General features: G+C 40.2%; 1 protein-coding gene across 1 annotated transcript in view; it reads left to right on the top strand.

Moving 5' to 3' along the window:
* Positions 1-22,044, top strand: part of wdr11 (WD repeat domain 11) — a 117,387-nt gene extending 95,343 nt beyond the window's left edge. The window contains exons 24-29 of the mRNA XM_080205739.1: positions 1,933-2,028; positions 3,633-3,798; positions 9,385-9,482; positions 12,883-13,028; positions 16,994-17,074; positions 21,223-22,044. Coding sequence (XP_080061865.1) covers positions 1,933-2,028; positions 3,633-3,798; positions 9,385-9,482; positions 12,883-13,028; positions 16,994-17,074; positions 21,223-21,379 — 744 coding nt within the window. The 3' untranslated portion in view covers positions 21,380-22,044. The remainder of the gene's footprint in view (positions 1-1,932; positions 2,029-3,632; positions 3,799-9,384; positions 9,483-12,882; positions 13,029-16,993; positions 17,075-21,222) is intronic.
* Positions 22,045-23,265: the final 1,221 nt, after the last annotated feature.

Raw genomic sequence — 23,265 nt, 5'->3', positions numbered from 1 at the left:
CTTCTTTGTTTCTGCCTCTAAGGGACCAGCGTTTACTTTAGCTACCCATCCTTACATGCTTGTAAAACCCCTGACAATCTGTCTTTAAATAACTGGCTAGTTTGCTCTCATATTCTATTTTCTTTCTTTTTAATCAACCTTTTGGTGGTCCTTTTCGGATTTCTAAAATACTTCTAATCCACAAACTAATGATTATTCTTTGCACCATTATAAACCTCTTCTTTTAATATGTGTGGTAACATTAAAATCACAACCAAGCCATTCAGGAAGCTGAGAAGAGCTTCTTGCAAATGTAGATTATTCTCTCACAAAATCTAGTATATGCTAGGCCACTTTATTTTAAATATCAAATCAAAGGACATTTTACTAGACATAGCAATGGAGCTGAAACATGGAAACATTTCTTTATGGAATATTTATTCCTTTGAGGCTGTTTCACCATCTAAGAAGATTATGGCTAATTTTTGACCACAGTCCATTTTGTCCCAAATCCCTAATGCATCTGACTAACTAAAAACTTATCAATCTCACTTTTAAAATTAATATCAATTGCTTTCTGCAGAAGAGAGTCCCAAACTTCTGCCAACCTTTCTTATGTGAAGAAATGTTCCCTAATTTCAGTTGTGAAAGATAGATGATTAGAGTTATGATACATGTTGACTTTGATCTCAAGATTGGAATTAGGTATTCCTAACTCTTTTATCTCCATTCCAAGTCCAGTGGATTTGATTTTTTTAATTTTATTTTTGGATTTGCCCTAGTTTAACACTGATTTGGTTTTCTGTACTATTAACAGTACATGTTATAAGGCTAGTCATGATTTAGAAGTATACAAAGGAAAAATACTTCAAAACATTAACACATTTTGTACAATCTTATTTCAAAATAAAAGATTTGCAGGACTTAGGGTGAAAGTAAAAAGGGAAATATGTAGTAGGATGCTCAAAGAATTAAATACATAGCTGAAATCTGTAACTCAGTCACCCTGTGGTGTAAATTATTGATTGTGGTACACTAAAATATATAGCCCATTGGTTGTAGTGCCCCATAGTGCCGATTGTAAAAATTACAACTGCGTGATTGACCATTCACATGTTCTGTGCATCAAAATGAAATGAGTTGATTACAATGGGAACATTGGTGAAATTTTCAGAATTAAATTGCTGAACTGACTTTTGAAATAATGTTTATTTAACATAAAAATAATGAGGCTCTGCAATCATTTCCATTTAGAACACTAATCCCCAAAACGTTGGACCGATATTTCAATTTGTCCAGGTCATTTTTTTATTCTGAAGATCCTTAAGCATTTTTATAGCATTGCTGAAATGTGACATTACCAGCTTTTAAAATCATCGCAACATGAAGTATACATTGATGTTTGTTCTTCATTTTTTGAATCTTTGTTCTTGTTTTATGCTCAAACTGGCTTGGGAGACCCATGACACCTGAAGGTGCGAATTGACACAAATTAGAAATGCTGTAGCTTCTGGAGTTATTAACTATCTTCTGATAACTAATCACCATGCCAAAAGACAAGCTAGCGAACCTTCTGTCAGATATTTCTGCAGTTTCAAACAATTGTATTACAGAAAACGGGAAAAAAAAGGACAGGCACTCTGGAGGTTGTCACGGTTCTTTGTAGTTGAATTTTAAAAGGAGCATTAATAATGAAACAATCTGTTTATGGCAGAGTGAGATTGTAGTGGGATACAACAAAGTGACTCGATAGCATCCTGTATGACATCAGTTACTTAACATCCCATTTTTCTTTCACTTACCGAAATAATAATCAACATATATCCTGTTCTGAGAGTATCCTGCTTCTATAAATGATTTGCCCAGGCAGTATCAGATGTTCTTAAAATATGGCTTCACTATGATCAGTTTTCAGCTTTCTGCAAATTCTTTTAAAATTAATTTTATTTATAGAGATCACAGATTGAGCGAGTTAATCTGCAAGAGGCAAAACGAACAACGTATGATCATACAAGGAAATGTGCAGACCAGTTGCTGTTATTAGGCCAGGTAAGAAATCTGCATTTTTCCTGACCATCATCACTGCGATATACATTTATAATTTCTAATGAACTGCTAAATGCCTAACTTCTTTTTGCTTATGAAAGTATTAAAAGTATAAGTTGCAAGAACTGAATTGATTAGAAGAATCACAATAAAATATATTGGAATGCAGTTAATAAATCTGGAATATAAAGCTAATCTCAAATTGCTGTAGATCCTTTCAGGAACGAAATCTGCAACCTCAGCCTGTGCATGACTCCAGACCCACAGCAATGTGCTTGAGACTTAACTGCCCTCTGATTTAGCAGGCCACTCATTTCAGGGACAGTTGGGGATGGCCAGCAAACACTGTCCTTACGGACAATGATGTGGATACGCCAAAAGGACTACAGATCACGAACCCACTCAGGGCAGGCATATCCACATCATGACTACTATCGACACCGCAAACTGCTGGATCCAAGTGGAGAGGATCTCCAAGAAGATTGCGCATATCGACTCTTACCGGCAATGCCCACATCTCATGAAAGAATAAATCAATTTGCAACCTTTTATGTGTTGCTGAGAGTTGCATGGAGGTCACGCGGTTTTATCACAGTCAGGGGTGTTATCAACAAAGTATAGCAGCATAATGTGTTGCAGAAACAAGGGTGGAATTTTGCACTGTTGGCTGAGGTGAGAAAACCGGCGTGAAACTCTCCAGCTGCACAGCTGAGCTTTCTCTCTGGATTCTGTGGCACTCTGTGCACAGAAAAGCTGGAGGTGTGGTTATCGCCGTCACACTGGCAGAATGGGGCCTGATAATGCTAGCAATGCAGCAGCATATAGATTGATCTGCATTGAATTCTGCTCCATCCTCCCCCCCCCCCCCACCCCCCCCAAACCATGGAGCTCCCCAGAGAGCCCACCCCAAGCACTGGCACCCTGACAGTGTCAGGATACTACCCAGGTATGTCCCATCTCACCCACCACGAGGGCTACACTTTGCACCCCCGGCATTCACATTTCACATTTTGCAAGAGCAATTGTTAATATAGGGGAAACCTACGGTGGGGAAGTCCTTTTAAGTATATTTAAATTTATTAAAATATGTTTAAATTTATTAAAATATTTAAATGATGCTCCTGCCCTTTCTTGCCACTAAGATTTTCCACTGGCGTCGCTATTTGCCCCCAGAGGGAACGCCGGCAAACAATCCGAGCCTAAGCGTGGCACTTGTAGGAGATGTGCAATATTAACAATACTTTTAATTTTAGGTGTGCATGAATCAAACTATTGTAAAATTAATCAATGAAATATTATGCAATATTTCTTTGCTCTGAGTTGCCTGATTGGAGGTGTTTATTGCGAGAGTTGAGATGGATGTAACCCAGCAGCAGTGCTGGTGAAAATGAGCTGAGCTCATGCTGCATCAAATCCTTTAAAATTGGATTAAATTTCAAACAATTTGTTCTTCTTTCCCAATAAGCTTATTACGGTCAGCATTTTTGCTATTAAGGAACTCCAATACAGAAACAGGAAATAGCAATATTGGTAAGCAAAAAAAATTTGCTTTTCATGAAATGAATAATGCTTACTGACCTTATAATCTCACTGTTTACATTTGACAGACGGACAGGGCAGTGCAACTGCTATTGGAAACGAGTGCAGAGAATCCAAGCTATTACTGTGACTCACTGAAAGCTTGTCTGGTTACCACCATTACTTCTTCAGGTCCTTCCCAGAGCACCATAAAACTGGTAGCTACTAACATGATAGCAAATGGAAAGCTAGCAGGTAATAGTCTATCTGTGAGACAAAGTCAAGTTTGGACATTATGAGTTACTTAAAATTTTGCTGGTGTAATTTTTATATGTAGCACTCTGCAGATCAGCTGTTGGCTTGTGTTGTGGGGATTTGAACTGGGAAGCTAATCCTGGTTAATGGGGCAATTTGGAGTCCGTGTTTACAGTTAGTGCAAGTGATGATGCAGGCCCAAACTTGGAACATGAAATTCTCACCAGTGAGATCTCATTTCCCAATTTTTGACAGCCCTCGCCCCTGACTTAACAGTAGGAACTTCATTTCAATGCCTTTTGATAAATAGAAATATCATTATAAGGCTTCCCCTGTAATAAGCTTTGTCACATTGGCGAGGTTCACAACAGGTTTAGAAAAAACCTGAGGCAGTCGAGAGGAACCTGCTATGGATGCAAAAATCAGTGTAGCCCCCTGGGAAAGAGGGACATGCCCATAGGGCACTGCCCATTTGCCCCCTCCTGGCAGTGTCAACCTGACGGGCTGGGCCCTCGAGTGAGGGTTCCCCTATTATATGGTTAGGGGGAGGTTACCTTGATCCCTGAGTGGTTGTAGGGTTGGGATGATGCCTGTGTGATGTGGCATGGGGAGTGCCCCGAAAATTGTGGAGAGGGCGAGATCCCAATCACTGAGTGCTGGGGGAGTGGGGAGTGCCCTGATGCTTGTAGGGGGTTCCCCCCGTGGCCAATGGATGAAGGTTGTGGGATGGTGGTTTCTTTCAAACACAGATTGGGGTGTCCTTTAGAGATGGCACATTGACCTCTGTGGAGGCGGCATTGCCAGCTTTGTCAGGCCAAAGCGTCGGAGTAAACCGTGCTCCCAGATTCTTTCTGCGCAGCATGCCAGCGAATGTGGAGAGAGCACCGGACTGTGCAGCTGAAGAGCTGCATGCTGGTTTCCCCACTGAAACTGACACTGATAAATTATGGGAAGATCTTGCCCAGTATGTTAAATAGCTCTAGAGAATGAGTTTCCTGGTCAGCTAACCAGCATGACAGCTGATGAAATTCCAAGGTAGGAAAGAATTGAAACTTCAAAAATGGCTAATAGCTGGCAATTCTAGAAGATCTGCAGCATACCAAAAAACTCCTTGTATTTGATATCGACATGGTATTGAAAATATTTAAATATTTTCACAGACAACTTGTCAAGCTGCCTGCCTGTCATATTTTGTAGGCTATTCAATCTGAACTGAATAATAAAACCTCAACCAATGAATTTTTATTGGTAGGTGATCAGAACATTCTCCACTTCCACTTTTCGACAGATAATTTGATTCAGCTTTTACAATTTAAAATTGCAAATGAAATTGACAGCCGACAAAAAAATCCTTTAAATCCTTGGTGTTAGAATTATCATTTCAAGTTACCGCCACAAAAATGATCAAATTTTGTTTTACACATCATAAGCCAGGCATCTGTCCTTTAAAAATGAGTTGTCATCATGTTCTGATGTTTTATTCCCACCTGTGCCATTCTCCATCAAGCAGCAGATAAAAACCAACCTGGTGAATCCAGCAGAGCCTCATAATCTGTTTGTCATCTGTTGCAATTTTCAGGCCTTCACTCGTGGGTTTTTGCTTTTGTTCTCAAGACTAAAGGACACTGCTGTATTACCTTTCACATTTAAAAGCCCCTCCACAACCGCTTCCCCCCCCCACCTTTAGTTTTTGGTTTGTACTCAGTTAAGATTTAATGTTAAAGTGAAAAAGGGTAATGGAGAGTCAAAGATAGACGCTGGGATGGAAAAGACCCTTGTCAGACCCCACTCGGAGTACTGTGCGCAGTTTTGGTCGCCTCACTACAAGAAGGATGTGGAAGCTATTGAAAGGGTGAAGAGGAGATTTACAAGGATGTTGCCTGGATTGGGTGGCATGCCTTATGAGGATAGGTTTAGGGAGTCTTTTCTCCCTGGAGAGATGAAGGATGAGAGGTGACCTGATAGAGGTTTATAAGATGTTGAGAGGTTTAGATAGGGTGGATTCTCAGAGGCTATTTCCCAGGGCTGAAATCGTCGCTACGAGAGGACACAGGTTTAAGGTGCTGGGGAGTAGGTACAGAGGAGATGTCAGGGGTAAGTTTTTCACTGAGGGTGATGAATGAGTAGATTGGCTGCTGTCGGTGGAGGTGAACTCGTTGGGGTCTTTTAAGAGACTTCTGGATGAGTACATGGGATTTAATGGGATTGAGGGTTATAGATAGGCCTGGTAGGTATAATCGGCACAACTTGTGGGCCAAAGGGCCTGTTTGTGCTGCAGTGTTCTACGCTCTTAAAAGGAAAACTGAAGTGAGATATCCAGAGATCTGGCTCAAATTCTGGCAGAAAAGTGCACAAAAAGGTTGACAGATCAATAGTGGGATATCTTCAAATGTGAGCACTCTGGAGTACAAAACAAAAGACATTGCCCATAAGGTGAAGAGGGAATGCATGAATGAATACAATTCTGTGGATAAACGGAGTAAATCAACCCGTAAGTTTAAAGAATGTATCTGATGTTAAAATAATAATACTTCAGATAATCATAAAAGGTATAAAAAGTGTAGTAGGACATGGAAAGGAAGTTAGAAGCACTCAAATTTTTTAATGTATGGAAATTATTAGGCTGGACACTTTGTGGTTTTGGGGTGCTTCTGAGTGTGGAAGGATGTAATAACAGGATGTATTTGAATTGAGCACATTTGATATTTTGCTATTTCAAGAAAGTAAAGTTTTGATTTAGCCAAAGACCTCCCTCCTCTCAGAAGTAGTTCAAAGAAACATAGCTCCTAAATTAGAATATAACTTATGTATGTGGTTTGTTTTTGAGCTGCAATTGTCATAATGCCTACATGCAGTAGCACTCGTGAAAACAAAGTTCTACACAGTGGCACAGTGGTTAGCACTGCTGCCTCAAAGCACCAAGGACCTGAGTTCGATCCCGGCCTTACATGCCTGTCTGTCTGTATGGAGATTGCACATTCTCCCCGTGCTTGTGTGGGTTTCCTCCGGGTGCTCCACTTTCCTCCCACAATCCAAAGATGTGCAGGTTAGGTTGACTGGACGTGCTAAATTGCCCCTTGGTGTCTGTGGGACTAGCAGGTTAAGTATGTGGGGTTATGGGGATAGGGCCTGGGTGGGATTGTTGTCAGTGCAGGCTCAATGGGCTGAATGGCCTCCCTCTACACTTTAGGGATTCTATGATTTGCATTCTAATGTATTAAACACTTGAATTAAAATAATGTTTAAAAAAAAGTGCTACAGTTTTTGTGGCTAGCAGAAAGGAGATTTTTATTCCAGTAGTCAAGCCAGGTTGTACCTAAAGTCAGGATGTGCAAGGGAAATGTACTGATCTAATACGGCACCCTAGTTTCATCCTTCACTGCACTCCTATCATCCCTATCTCCCTCCACCAACATCCCCCCCACTCCCCATGCCACACCTCTATTGGCTACTCACCATATTTCCTACTAATTATCAGTCAGTGGCGCCTAAAATTCAAGAGCAAAACCCATTTAATAACCTTGTATAATTTGAAGACATCATCAGGTATTTCATTTCTTTGAACATTGGCTATTAATGTATAAGAATATACAGTCATATCCTGTGAAAATAGTCTAAATATCTTAGTATCTCTTGCCAGCACAGAAGCAAAACTGGATGCTGGAAATCTAAAATAACAACAGGAAACGCTGAAAATACTCAGCAAGTCTGGCAGCACCAACGAAAACAGAAACAGTTAATACTTTTGGTTTAAAGTGAGAGAAAGTGGGGAGGGTTGGAAAAATGCAAAAGGGAAAATCTGTGATAGGATAGAAAGGAGGCAAGATGGAATGACTAAAGTGTTGATGGTGCAACTCCAAAAGGAGTTGTAATGGGACAAGTAAAGAAACAAAAGATATATCTGGAGGAGGTGTGAATGGTAAAATCATGAACAGCTGTCGTGCAAAACAAAAAGAGACAAACGATAGAGAAAACCAAAACCAGCAAAGAGAAAGGAAACAAAATGGGTCAGAAGTTCCACTCTGAAAATGTTAAATGCATTGAGCTCAGAAGGTGTAAAATGAATGCTGTTCTTTATGCTTCATTAGAACACCCTAGGACAGCAAGGTCAGAATGCAAACAGGATGGAGAATTAAAGTGCCAGGTGACCTGAAGCTTGGAATAAGGCTTGTGGACTGAATGGCTGCATTGAGCATACATAATTGGGTTTCTCCTATTCTTCCCTCCCACCCTACCAATCTTCATATTCAGTGGATCACCCCCTGCTATTTACTTCCAGCACAATGCCAATACCAAACAGATCATTCCCTCCACAACACCTGATGCACTCCTCAGTCACTCCTACTCTTCTCAATGCAGTGTTTGTTATCTTTTATCTCCTTCTTACTGACCAAGGCCCCAAATATTCTTTCAAGGTGAAACATCAATTTACTTACACTCCTTTCAATTTAATACATCTATTCACTGCTCACAATGCAGTCTTCTCTACATTGGGATGGCCACATACGATTGGGTGACCACTTTGTGGAACACCTCAATTCATCTCCACAAGTGTGATCCTAAGTTTATAAAGGCCTGTCATTTTAATCCACTTTGTTCCGGCCCCCCCCGCCCCCGGAGGTTTCCAGTGCAGCTCAATATAAGCTCAAAGGAAAACACCTCACTTTTTGACTAGGCATTTCACAACCCTCTTGGGCTAATGTTGAGGTGAACAATTTCAGATCATGACCACTGTTCCTATTTTGTTTCTGTTTTCTTTGTTGGTTTTTGGTTTTACTCTTTTTTTTCTCTTTGCTTTCGCGTTGTGTCTTTTCATTATTCTGCTATTCACACCTCCCCAGGCACACCTTTTTGTTTCTTTACTTGTCCCATTGCCATTTCCTTTGGTCTTGCACTATCAACATCCTTCTATAATTTAATCTTTCTTGCTTTCCACTCCATCACACGGCTTCTCTTTTGTTATTTTTCCTATCCTTCCCCCTCCCCCGTCTCTGTTTTTTCCTGGTTCTGATGAAAGCTCATCAATCTGAAATATTAACTCCTTTTCTCTCCACAGATACCTGACCTGCTGAGTATTTCCAGCATTTTCTGGATTTATTATTGCTTTTCCATCTCTGACATTCTGGTGTATCTAGGCTGTGTGTTCTCAATGGCTATAACACCCTTTCTATAATGCATAGATTAGTACATAGGCCTATTGGGTCCAGACAATATGGGATGCTTCCTAGAGCCCTTGTGTCAATAAGAAGCCTCCAGGTAAACTCAGCATCAAACACAGCTGGATAAAAAAATTCTTTAATATTTAAGAGGTCTACAGGGGTCAAGCATATTTCATACTAATATTGACCGTCATTGCAGTGAATGTGGAGGGGTCCTGAATGCTCTTGGCAAATTCTTCATTTCTTTTTGCTGAAAACATTTGAATCATGCTTCACCTCCATACCTAAGTATTAGATTTCTTTAAAATGTAAGAGTGAGAAAATCTTTTTGTTCATATTTGTGAACAGTTACTGATGTAGGCATGCTGCATACCTGAATTGGTGTTTACAGTGCCTTGAGTATTTCTACTTTATGTAATCCTTGCAGAAGGAGTCCAGCTGCTTTGTCTGATAGATAAAGCTGAGGATGCCTGTCGATATTTACAGACTTACGGAGAGTGGAATCGAGCCGCTTGGCTTGCAAAGGTAGGTGGTTCATAATCCGTATCTCAACCTTGATTTTTCTACTACCTTCAACATAATTGATCATCACTTCACCTTCTCTCCTCTATATTCCACCCCCATAATACTGTTGTTGCTTGGTTGCATTCATATGTAGACACTGCATTGCTTGAATGCCTGTTGTTTCCCACTAATTGGAAAAAGAGCCCATCCTTGATGCCCTCCTCTTCATAATATTTATGCTTTTCCTTGGTGGTCCTTATCTTAAAACATGGGTTATCTTTCACATAGTATCTTAGCATGGTTACAGTACTGAAAGAGGCTATTCAACCCTTCCTAACTACTGGCTGCATAACTAAATTTTTCCTCACATTGCTTTTGGCTGTTCTGCCTCTGGTCCTTGATCCTCCACTTATGTCTCACTATCCAGATACTGCATGACTATGAACACCTCCATCAAATCCCCCCTCAACCTGCACTTCTGTTAGGGAGCAGATCAGAAACTACAAGGTATCTTAGGAAGTTAGCCTAGACCTCATCTTTTTTGATTCTGGCATTGTGATGAGTGGTTTGCTGCAGGTATGATCCAAGTGACCCACTAGGAAGCTTTTATCGATACAAACTTTATTTATGACCTGGTTAGAATATAAAAACAGAATTAACATAACTTCTACCAATTTAAGTAGTTGAACATGATAGAGTATAATACTTAACAGCTATCCATCTCTGTAGTTCTAATGTAAGCACTATCCTCATAGATATAAATCCCTGTTCAGAATCAGAATAAAACAGAAATGCTCACATGAGTGCTATGTGTCCAGCCTTTTAATCCCTCTGGACAGACACTGAGAGGCACCTGTTTTCTGACTGCCATACAGTAATTTTTGGAGAAGGATAGATCCTCAACCAGCACAATCTCAGAGAAATAAACCTAGTCTCTGCAGATTCCGGTCTTCAGACTTCAGAGAAAGAGAGAGGGCTACTTTTCCCTGCAGCTTCCAAGCAGCAATTCACTTGATTTTGCTGACTAAGCCTAGTTCCACTCGGTCAATGATCTTACTTGTCAGTCAACTTAATTAACTCCAACTCTGCAAAACTGCAAGGGAAAACACTAAAGTAACAACCCTGCATTAGTCCAAGTTAATACAAACATTGTAGCAATTAACATTAATTATGCTGCTGCAGTAACAACAGGGCTGCTGGATGCAGTCAAAACAGCAGCAATAATAAATCAAATTGCTAAAACAGATTCAGCCCAAGAAAAATAACCTAAATACATTTCTTAAAGGCATAGTATCATCACACTTCTCAGAGGAGAACAGCCCCAGCTTCACTTATCTCGCCATGTAACTAAAGTCCCTCATTCCTGAAGTTATATTTGTAACTTTTTTCTGTACTCAGATGCCTTTATATCTTTCCTAAAGCATGGTGGCCAGATTGGACACAGTATTCCAGTTGAGGCCAAACCAGTGTTTTATAAAGTTTCACCATAATTTCCTTGCTTTTGTACTTTATGCCTCTGTTTATAAATGCCAGATTACTGTATGCCTTACTAACTGCTGTATAATTGATCCTAATGCCTTCATTGAGCTATACACATATAACTTTAGATCCCTCTGTTACTCCAGCCCTTTTAAAATTGGATCCTTTGTTTTATGTTCTCCTCCTTGTTCTTCCTACCAAAATGTTTCATTTTGCCCTTCTATACTAATGATGCGCTGTTCTGTTAGTCCTACCTCCTCTTCAAACTGAAGGAATTTGTTATACTGCTTTTCCAATTTAAGATTTAGAAGAACCAGTTCTGAATGGGGGTAGGTTCTGCGCGGGCGTGGGAACTGGGTTGGGGTGGATTCTGAGCGTAGGATGTTGCAGGCGGGGCTACGGTTTTAGGGTTGCCTTCAGTTTTGACTTTTTTGCATCAGGTCTCCCTTTCTACAGGGTACATTGATTTTTAATAAAGCTACGTTGCTGGCGGGGCAGGCATTGCCAGTGCTACGTTGTTAAACCTGCCCCATCACTTTATTTTCCACTATGAACTGAATGATATGACGGAGAAAGCTGTAGTTGGGGCTGGAGGTGTCAATGCTGATCCTGTCTCCTGCTGTAACACTCTGCTCAAAAAATGGGAAAATTCCATCCTGTATTTTTTGGTTCTTTCCAATGCCTGGATGCCTTGATCTTGACTTCGCCTATCTCCCCAGCTAGCACCTCGAGCTGAGTCACAAGTTGCAGATCCTTGGCATTCTGCTGAACCTTGAGTTCAACTTCCTTCCTCACATCTGCTCTTCGATTAAGTCTGCTTTCTTCCACCTCAGCAATGGTACCTACCTCCACATTAACCTCTCTGCCAAACCCTAGACTATGCATTCAGAACACCACAAAGCTTGCCTTTGCTTGCATGTTCTCTTCAGTGAACCAACCCCAATCCTTGTCTAGCTTTAACTTATCCAAAATTCCACAACTGAATCCTCGCTTGTATGAATTCCTGCACTTCTATCACCCACAAGCTCTTGTGGTTCCCTGTGCTCAAGTTAACATAAAGGTTCTTGTCCTTGCTCTCATGTCCATTCCCCATCCTCACTTGATGTCCACTTTTCGTTCATGCACAAATCTTCTGCACTATTTTCTCTTTCACATGCTGACACAACTGTGTCTTCCCTTTTTTTGTTTCATGTTCTCATATTAGAAGTGTTCATTTTGTAGCTATGATTCCATTCCTTGAGTGGGCTGTCCAAAGGCAAGTCCTTGGCGTATGTTCTGCTGATACTTCATTCTGAGCTGTGATGCTTGGCAGTCTTTTTTGTCAGTAGCGATTTACCATTGCCTTTCACTCAAAGGGGTAGAACGAGGAGGCAAGCAGCAAGTCTACTTCAACCCAAAAGGAAATAAACCCACACTGTTGCCATTATTCTGAACTATACGCTAGCTGTGTAGCTAACTAAGCTAAATGGCCGCCACAGAATATTGTTGTATATTTTTACTTTAAATCGTTCTATTAATAATTCTCAATGCTCTATGTTGGTCAGCCAAGTGTCACTGACAGTCTGTACTAGAAACAAAGAGAAAATGTTAGGAAAACTTAGCAGAGAGAAACCAAGTTAATGTTTCAGGTCTGTTTCTTTTTCCAAAGATGCTGCCTGACCTGCTGAGGAAGGGAGGGAGGCAGGCCCAAGTCAACCATAGCCAGAACAACAATTGAACTCCGTAATGTTGGTGTTATTCTGAAGCACACACTAGCCTTCTAGCCAGTGGGGCATCTTGCCCTAGTATCTCCTCAGGTATATGGCTCAGTGTGAAATTTTGTTTTATGATGCATCCATGAAGCACCTTGGAATGTTGAATATTGTTGAATGTAATGTGGTCTAGATTATATTAATCAGATGGGCATATATAAAAAAAATTTATGTTTTAATTATTTTTAAAGGTGCGTTTAAACACAGAAGAGTGTGCAGAAGTACTGAAACGCTGGGTAGATCATCTTTGTTCATCTCAGGTAAACCAGAAGTCCAAGGCTATCCTAGTGCTCCTTTCATTGGGCTGCTTTAGCAAAGTTGCAGAAATGCTACACAGGTAAGAATTGTCTTCTGTCACAATGTGTGTGTGTGTGTGTGTGTGTGTGTGTGTGTGTGTGTGTGCGCTTGTGTAAATGTATGTATTTATGTAGAATTCTAGATTATTTAGATGAATTCTAGATTATAGGGCCTCACGGTGGCACAGTAGTTAGTACTGCTGCCTCATAACTCCAAGGACCCAGGTTCCTGGCATATGGAGTTTACATATTCTCCGTGTATCTGTGTGGGTTTCCTCTGGTGCTCCGGCTTCCTCCCACACTCCAAAGATGCGCAGGTTAGGTGCACTGGCCATGCTAAATTGCCCCTTGGTGTCCTGGGATGCATAGGTTTGAGGATTAGGGGGTAAATATCTGGGTTTACGGGATAGGGCCTAAGTGGGATTGTGGTCGGTGCAGACTCGATGAGCTGAATGGCCTCCTTCTGCACTGTGGGGATTCTATGATCTGAGAATATCAGTTGTCATTGAGTCATAGAGATTTACAGCATGGAAACAGGCCCTTCAGCCCAACTTGTCCATGCGCCCTTTTTTTAAACCCCTAAGCTAATCCCAATTGCCCACACATGGCCCATATCCCTCTATACCCATTTTTACCCATGTAACTGTCTAAATGCTTTTTAAAAGACAAAATTATACCCGCCTCCACTACTACCTCTGGCAGCTTGTTCCAGACACTCACTACCCTCTGTGAAAAAGTTGTGGACAAGATGGTTAGGCGTTTAGAAACAGAATTGTGGCTATAAATTCAGAAAATATAATAGTTACTGTATAGAAGCTTTCAATTCATATTTGCTTTTGGGTTTTTTTAATATAATGAACACTATAATTTTCTTGTAGCAGAGAAGCTTAAGAAGAGGTTTGATAGAGTTATACGAAGAGCTGAAGTGTTTTAATAAAGTAAAAAGACAAACCTGTCTCCAGTGGCAAATGTGTTAGTAATCAGAGGGCACAGATTTAGAATAATTGGAAAAATTTCACCTAAAGTGAAATACTGAAATATGTTTTTTATACAATGAATTGTTATAACTGGAATGTACCGCACGAAAGGTGGCGGAAGAAGGTTCAGTAATAACTTTCAAAAGGGAATTGAATAAATAGAGTCAGAGTTTTATAGCACGGAAAGAAGCCCTTTGGCCCACTGTGTCTGTGCTGGCCATCAAGCACCTAAGAACATAAGAAAGAACATAAGAAATAGGAGCAGGAGTAGGCCATCTAGCCCTTCGAGCCTGCCCCGCCATTCAATAAGATCATGGCTGATCTGTTGTGGCTCAGTTCCACTTTCCCGCCCTCTCCCCATAACCCTTAATCCCCTCTCTTATCAAAAACCCATCAACCCGCTTCTTAAAAATATTTAGCGAGGCAGCCTCCACCACTTCAACGGGCAGAGAATTCCAGAGATTCACCACCCTTTGAGTGAAGAAGTTCCTCCTCAACTCTGTTCTAAACCGCCTCCCCTTTATCTTGAGGCTGTGCCCCCTAGTCCTACTGTCTTTTTTGAGCGGGAAGAGTCTCTCCACCTCTATCCTATCCATCCCATTCATCATCTTATACGTCTCAATGAGATCTCCCCTCATTCTTCTAAACTCTAGCGAGTACAAGCCTAGTTTATTCAGCCTCTCCTCATAGCTCAACCCCCTCAACTCCGGTATCAGCCTAGTAAACCTCCTCTGCACTCCCTCCAGGGCCAAAATATCCTATCTATTCTAATCCCATTTTTCAGCACTAGGCCAGTTGTCTTGTATGTTATCGCGTTTGAAGTGCTCATCTAAATACTACTTACATGTTGTTCAGGTTCCCGCCTCTACCACCCTTTCAGGCAGTCAGTTTCAGATTCCCACTACCCTCACATCTCCGATAAACCTCCTGCCACTTACCTTCAAACTATGCCTCCTGGTTGCTGACCTTCATCTGCTAAGGGGAAAAGTTCCTTCCTATCCACCTGATCAGTTCAAAATTGGCTGCGTTGTAGGAGACAGATTGTGATGACAGAAGGCTGCTTTAGTGACTGAAAGCCAGTGTCCAGTGGCATACCACAGGGATCTGTGTTAGGTCCCCTATAATTTATCATTTATATAAACAACATAGATGACTTTGTGGAGGTTAGGATTAGTAATGTGGATGACACAAAAGTTGACTGATTGGTTTACAGTGAGCCAGAATGCCTTGGGCTACAAGAACATGTAGATAGAATGATCAAATGGGCAGTTAAGTGACAGATGGAATTTAACCCTGAAAAATGTGATGTGATACACTTTGGAAGAAGTAATTTGACAAGGAAGTACTCAATGAATACTAGGACACTAGGAGGTTCTATGGAACAAAGGGACCTTGGTACGTTTGTCCACAGATTTCTGACGGTGGAATGGCATGTGGGACATTTGCCTTTATCAGTCAAGGCATAGATTACAAAAGCAAGAAGTCATGTTGGAGTTTTATAGTAATTTGGTGAGGCCACAGGTAGAGTACTGTGTGCAGCTCTAGTTGATACGTTATAGGAAGGATGTGATTGCACTGGAGGGAGTGCAGAGGAGATTCACCAGGCTGCTGCCTGGGATGGAACATTTAAGTTATGAAGAGAGGCTGGGTAAGCTTGGGTTGTTTTCGTTGGAGCAAAAAAGACTGAGGGGTGACCTGATTGAGGTGTACAAGGTTATGACACAGTGGATAGGGAGCAGCTGTTCCTCTTGGTTGAAAGGTCAGTCATGAGTGGACGTAGATTCAAGGTGAGGAGCAGGAGATTTAAGAGGGATTTGAGGAAAAGCTTTTTTGCCCAGAGGGTGGTGACAGTCTGGAATGCGCTGCCAGGTTGCGTTGTGTCACATTCTTTAAAAAGTGCCAGAATGAGCTCTTGCCATGTCCTAACGTTAAAGGCTACAGGCCAAGTGCTGATCAATGGGATTAGACCCCCTCCCTGCGTAGCTTTCTCTGTTCCAAGGAAACCTGCCCCAGCATACCCAGACTCTCTTGTTGGTTAAATGCAGCATCAACTACGTCATTCTTTGTAGTGAACACAGATGCAAAACACTCATTTAAAATCTTACCTACATCTTTCGGCTGCACACACAAATTGCCATGTTGGTCCCTAATGCACTCTGCTCTTTCCCTAGTCATCCTCCTGCCCTTAATATAGTTATAAAACACCTTTGGATAAATATTGAAAAGGAAATATTTTGTGTGTTACAGGGAAAGAACAGAAAACTGGAACTGACTAAATAGCTCTTTCTAAGATTTGGTTCTGACATGTTGAACCAAATAACCATCTTCAATGCTGTGTCACTATTGATTCTATTATTACATGCAACAAACATTTTAATAATTAAAAGTAACTAAATTATGGAATTTAATAAGTTAATTAAATGTACTGCTGAATAATTTAGTTCTGTGATCTGGTGAGTAACCTACAGAATGCTAAGATTCTAGTTGCACTGCTTGTTGTGTTTTGCTTTTGGAACATAATCCAAAAATGACAACTGAAACTGGTGAATCTAACGCAGCTTATGGCCATGATCAAGAGTGCTTCTCTCTGTATCTCCAGTGGAAGTTTTTCTTGATGCATTAGCAGAATTCGAGTTGTGCTTCGCACTTGGAGGGCAGGGAATTAGCTTCGAATCGAAAGCAACAGCAAGGCGACTAATGGTGAGAAGAAAGTGTGTCAAGTGGGCCTGGAGGACAGTGCTATTAGATACGCCATGCCACAAAAGCAAGCAGTGGGAGCCAGGCAACTTGTGCATGCACGCACGCACGCACATGATTGTCAAAGAACACTCCTGAATGAGCTCATAAATTAAAGTAGATTTCAAGAGAGAGAGAAAGTTCTGCACATTGAAGAGCAGCAGCCAGATGTTTTGAATTTGATTTTCTAAAACTGAATTTTAAATTCTAATTCTCCACACTTTTCTGATATTTCAGTGTTATTTTTGTTTGTAAAGTAATTACATGTTAAGATCTCTGTTTTTATGTTTCAGCATGCGGTATTTTGACAGAGCTGCACTGTTCGTGGAAGCTTGTCTCAACTATGGGGTTATTGAAGTAAATGAAACTACAAATATCCTTTCTAATTTAAATGGTGTAAAAATTATGTTTTGTGTTCTACTGAAATGTGGATTCTCCACTACGATCTACTGCAAGTCTACCTTCATTGCTCAATAAACATGTTAGGGTTCTTACAGTTCCACATGCTAGAAGAATGGCCTGATCAGCAGTCTTGTAAATGATGTCTCAGCTATTTGTTCCCCACGCAAGCTTGGTATTGAAATAGGTCACATCAAAGACATCCCGTGGGGTAAAAGCTGCCTTCATCAGATCAGTCCGTGCTGTTTTTCGAGCAAATTCATGAATGGGCTGAAGGCTGTCATTTTTGGCCCTATAAAGTGCTCAGTATACCTCTGACTGCCCTGGAAGGGCAAGATACCTCAAAACTTTGAGTAACAGCTAAAGCTAGCTGATTCATGTTGCTGCTACGCAGTGGCAACACAAGTGGTATTCACCACGAACAGGATGCTGCCGTCAAGCCGAAAGGGCAATGGCCGGAATTTTACTGCCTCGTTCACCCCAGGATCATAAGACATAGAAACAGAATTAGGCCATTCGGCCCATCAAGTCCACTCTGCCATTCAATCATGGCTGATACTTTTCTCATCCCCATTCTCCTGCCTTTTCCTCATAACCCCTGATCCCCTTATTAACCTATCTATCTTGGTGTGGGTGAGGTTCACAGAATGTAAATCTCCGTTGACTTTACGATCTCGCTTGAGCGAGGTTGTAAAATCCCGCCCAATCTGTCTACTACACAAGTAAGTAATGTGGCATATAAATCACGGTGACACTGTGATAGTAGGAATGTAGGTCGCCCCTCCCAAAAACTGTCTAATCTTATCAAACAGCATGTCTGCTTCCATTGTTCACAATGAGCCAAGCACAGACCATACCCGACTAACCCCTGCTTGTAAAGCATTATATTTGATTCTGCAAAGTTGTTATCCAGTCTGTGTTTGTAGAACAGACTGCACTGGGAGCACTGAATACTATAGACCAAATTGAAGGAGATGCAAGCAAAATGTTGCTTCACTTGAAAAGAGTGGGGCATCAAGTGGTGAGGAGGAAGGAGATAAAGGGGCAGGTGTTGCACCCTCTGATTTTAAGGGAAGGGGCTATCAGAAAGGGGTGAGGAGCTGGATGTGATGGAGGAATGGGCCAGGTGTCATGGAGACAATGGTACCTGCAGAATGCTGTGAGGAAGATGTGATGGTATCTTACTGGACTTGGCACAAATGGTGGAGGATGATCCTTTGAATGCAGAGGCTGGTGCGATGGAAAGAGGACAAGGGAGGGGACCCACTCATTGTTCTGGGAGGGAGGAGAAGGAATGAGAGTGGGGAGGGGGGAGAGATAGGTTGAAACCAGTTCCTTTATTTTGTTGTTTTTGTGAATGTCCTGATGAGTGCAAAATTACAAGCTTTGACAAAGTGTCTTTTTTCCAGTAATACTCAAGTCCTGTACTACCAAGTGACTATTTTTATGTTCCTTATCACCAAAGTCGCAAGCTGAGAAAGATTATTCATTCCATTCTAACTGAAAATCACCAGGAGACACCTATCAATCACACTGTCAAACTGTTCTAAATTACTCCTAGATTTTTGCTTCAACTGTCCTGCTTATCACTCTGTACACAACATCTTTACATTAATTTGTTTTTCACTAGTTTAAACTTATGCTCCTTATAAACTTATAAACGCAGTAATTTGAAACTATATACCTTTTTTCCATTTTTATCTACCCATTTGTCAGGACTGAAGTGTTTCCATTTTCTCCAATTTTTAATTAATGAGTCTTACAAATTAATGTCTGCTGTAGATCCATCTTTCAATTCATTGACTAGATTCATTCAGGTCACTTGGCCCCATAAGCAACCCAACCAATTTACTTTAATAGAAGTTGACTCGTGCTGCCCTAGATCTACTTATGATTGCATAACCTGACCTGGATATTTGTGCAATTTGCACGTGCCCTTCAATACATCCATAAGTGGACCAAATGAGCAACCATTTGATGAGTGAACTGAGCATAACATTTATTTTACAAGAAGGTTTGTTTTGTCCAGTACACAGTGGAGTAGCTTTCTACTTCACATTCGTATCAAATGTGGCGTAGATTCTATACAGGGAAAAGAATCAGTTCACCTTCATCAGTTTATCTAAGCTCTTTCATCAGTTCTATGAACATGCATTCATGAAATGCTAAGTTTTGACTGTGAAATTGGCTCTGTTACATTTTTCTGTTCTTACAGATTTTTTTTAATGTTGGAACTAATGGAACATTTTCCACCAAATGTTCCAACTGTGTTGCAACAAAATTGCTGAATGCCAAGTGGAGTGTAATTTGTTCAGTTCTGAATTTAGGTTTGTGCTTGTGCAATTTTTTTTGATTTGATTTATTATTATCACATATATTGTTATATAGTGTAAAGTTTTGTTTATTATGTTGTATACGGACAAAGCATATCATTCATAGAATACATTGGAAAGAAGGAAAGGAGAGGGTGCAGAGTGTAGTGTTACAGTCATAGTTAGGGTGAAGAGAAAGATCAGCTTACTGTAAGGTAGGTCCATTCAAAAGTCTGACAGGAACCGGGAAGAAGCTGTCCTTGAATTGGTTGGTACGTGACCTCAGACTTTTGTATCTTTTTCCCAATGGAAGAGAACATGATCAGAATGCATGAGGTTCTTGATTATGCTGGCTGCTTTTCCAAGGCAGACATTCCCTACTGTAGCACATTGCCATTTTCTAAACCAGCTATCATTGTGACGTGTCTCAAAGTATAATTGCCCAATTTGCACCAAGTCATAAGTGGGGCTTGTGTTACCAGCACATAACTTGTACTCTGATCAGAGATTCCCCTGGCCAGGTTAGTTTTATTTAATACCCTATTTGCTGGCTTTCATCTCATCTATCTAGATGATGTTCAGACCCAAGTTCTCAGAATGATTTGCACATACTTGCCTCACCCTGTCCGTCGCAATGCACTTTGGCTGTCTTTCAGACCAAAAGACCCTTTAAAAGCTGCATTTCCCCATGTCTTTTTTGAGATGTAGTGGAAGATGAGTCAAATTGTGAAAATATTTCTTCCAAAATGGATGAATTATATCCATGCGTTGACAGTGGAGGTCAGTTTGTGTTCTTGCCTGCTAACATCTGTTCATCATTCCATCCACTCCTTTTCACTGTTGCTAGAATTGTGTGGATCTCTGCAACACAACAGTTCTGCAGGTTTACAGATTATTTTAAGTCTAGAGTACATGAATGCCCTCATTCTGCAAACATTAATGATTTTACCATATTGTTGGAAAAGCTGTATGTTAATTTACTGTTCTAGATTATTATAATGCTCAAGGAAAAATATGGTAGTGTGACAACGATATTTACAGTGTTTCAATGTGACATACAGAGTATGTTTCGGCTCTAAATCTGGAAGATATTGGAACTTGTACTACTATGTAAAAGTGAGTTTTGAACTATTTTGCAACATGCTCACCAAGAAGCATTTGAGATAAGTAAAAAAGGAGATGCAACCAGCACACTTTATCCGTCTGGACTTCAGTGTTTTATTGTACTTTCTGAAGGAAGAAAGTTTTTTTTGAGTTATTCTAGCTTGAAATCTTGTAACGTAAGTGGCTATTCAGATTGAGGCAATAACATCATTGATTAGGGAATCAACCATTTTTAAAAGAAGAATGCAAATGCAAATAAGGGACAAGACAAGAAATTGGGATTAAGTGTCTCGTGTTGAAAATCTGGTGCAGGTATAATTGGTCTTCAGTGCTGTAAGTTCTATGGTTCTATAAAATAAAAAGTAGTAAACAGTTAACAATTGTTGAACTGATAAAAATGGTTCTGTAATAACATGTTTGGACAATTGCCCAAAATACAGCACGTTGTAAAGTAACATGGTTCAATTACTGTATGTGAATTGAGTACTTTCTTACTGATTCCAATAATGGCACAGCTTGGCTTTATCCTTACCTAATTCTGCTTAGTAACATAAAATAAAAATGTAGAGTTATTTTTGGATGATTGTAGTGTTGGTTTAAGAATTGTTCTAATGATAATTGCATCTAAAATGATGATTCATGCTAAAAAGACTTGCACAGTAGTGTGTGATTGTACTTGAAGGCATTTTCCTTAATAAGATTTCACAGAAATTTTACAGTGCAGTCTATGCAGATTATGCAAGGTACTTAAAGATGCTGAATTTACAGGAAGGGGCAATTCTCTTTGCCACAAAAGCTGGCGAAGCAGGAGCTGAACTGCTTAAGGACCTGCAGCAGAGCAAAGAAGATAAGCCTGTTTCATGACTTGTAATGTTAACCTTCGAAATTATAGTGGGCCTCCATAGTTTTAAAGGTTAATTGAACTAGTTGGTGACTAAAGTATAGCACTTTGAATGTTGTGTTGCAGTCTCCAGTTGTGCTGTCTGAAGAAAATACATTCCAATTATTATTCCATGGTGAAAATCAGCAAAAAATAACTTGTTTGATAATAACTCACTGTAATGCTTTTTTGGTATGCCTAGACTTTTGATACCGTGCTGATTTTCTTCCTTTTTGTGTCTGATTTCCACATTAATGAAAAATCTGGATAAAACCTCTTATATAACCTCGGCTGTGATTTTTTTAAGCAACAACTTCAGACGAAGAAAATTGTCTGTACAGCTATCACTGATGAGATTTATTTTAAATGCTAAAAAGACTTTTATTTCTGTAACTAGGCAAGATGTGGAGATCCTATGTGATTAGAAAATGTTTTCTGGGTATAATTGCACTTAAACCTTCTTACTGTTTAGCGATACACAAATGTTTGTGTCTGTTGCTTGAAAAGCTAGATTTATTCAAATGTGTAATGTGTATAAATGATTTATAAAATGAGGTACAAAATATTACAGTTACACTTTGTATATAATTCAATGTTTAGTTTGCTATGAAGTGTTGATTCCAAAATGTATTAAAGACATGAAACAGAACTACAGTGTGAAGGTTGCATTTTTAGCACACAGGCACGTGGTGATACTACCAGAGATGCAGGGGAGGTGATGGAGAAGGGTGAAATGGTCAGAAATTACAAAGCCAGACTAAAATGGGGACACAGAGGTCACTTTGACCAGGACAAGCTCTTGAAGATGGAATTCTTCTCACCTTGAGGTAAGATGGAGAAGGGAGGAGGGGAATGCTAGGAAATGAAATTGACATGTGGGCTATTGGTACCCAGTATTGCACTCAACATGTTGTATTGAAATATTTTTAGTCTAAAGTGTTGGTAACTTACTTGAGTTCATCTATGTCTGTGGACAAACTGTCCAGCCATTAAGTTACGCATGATGTACGCTATTAAAATGGAAGATGATTTTAATATTTTCCTTTTGGTGCTGTAATAGGCTATTTCTACAAACAGGAAAGACATGAACATCCTTTTCAGAGGAACTGTATGATCTTTCCCTGCTTGTGCAACTTGAATCCTGTGCAAGCGTCCCCAGGTGCCCAATTCAAATTTTTTTTTAATGGCATTGAGAAAGAATTTTCAGTTGTATAGGACCTTTCATAACTGGAACATTGAGACCATTTGCTCAGCCAGTAATTCACTTTGTGTAGCTAATGTAATGTAAGCAATTGCAGCAATAAGATCTCAGAAACAGCAATGTGATGAATAACCAAGTAACCTCTTTCTAATGTAGATCGAGGGGCAAATGTTGACCAAGACAACAGAACTCCTCTGTTCTTCTGTGAAAAGTGTCATGGGATCTTTCATATCTTTTTATTATTAAGAGGACAGATGAGGCTTCATTTTAAAATTGAATCCAAAAACTGGCCCCTTCTATGGTACTGCACAGAACCTATTGTGTAAGTGCAGCACTGGACTAAGGCTGATAACATATAGGTAGGTACCTGTCCTAAATTGCAATTACTATATCTTCCCTGTCTAGCACAACATAGTATGTTAGAAGCTTCTGCACATGTCCACCTTGAAATAAAAATTGCTATTTATATAGTACATTATCATGTCTTCAGTCAGTGTGCATAGCAATCTCACTGCATCTGCTCCATCAGAGGAGAATCATTACAAAGTACCATAGCTTTCATAAAATCCCTACAGTGCAGAAGGAGGCCATTTGCAAGCCTGCACTGACAACCCCACCCAGGCCCTATCCCATAACCCTATGTTTTTACCCTGTTAATCTCCCTGACAC

Source organism: Carcharhinus amblyrhynchos, chromosome 17 (assembly GCF_965287045.1).
Source record: "Carcharhinus amblyrhynchos chromosome 17, sCarAmb.v2.hapA, whole genome shotgun sequence".
NCBI classification, from domain to species: Eukaryota; Metazoa; Chordata; class Chondrichthyes; order Carcharhiniformes; family Carcharhinidae; genus Carcharhinus; species Carcharhinus amblyrhynchos.
This window is presented reverse-complemented; position numbering and strand designations above follow the sequence as displayed.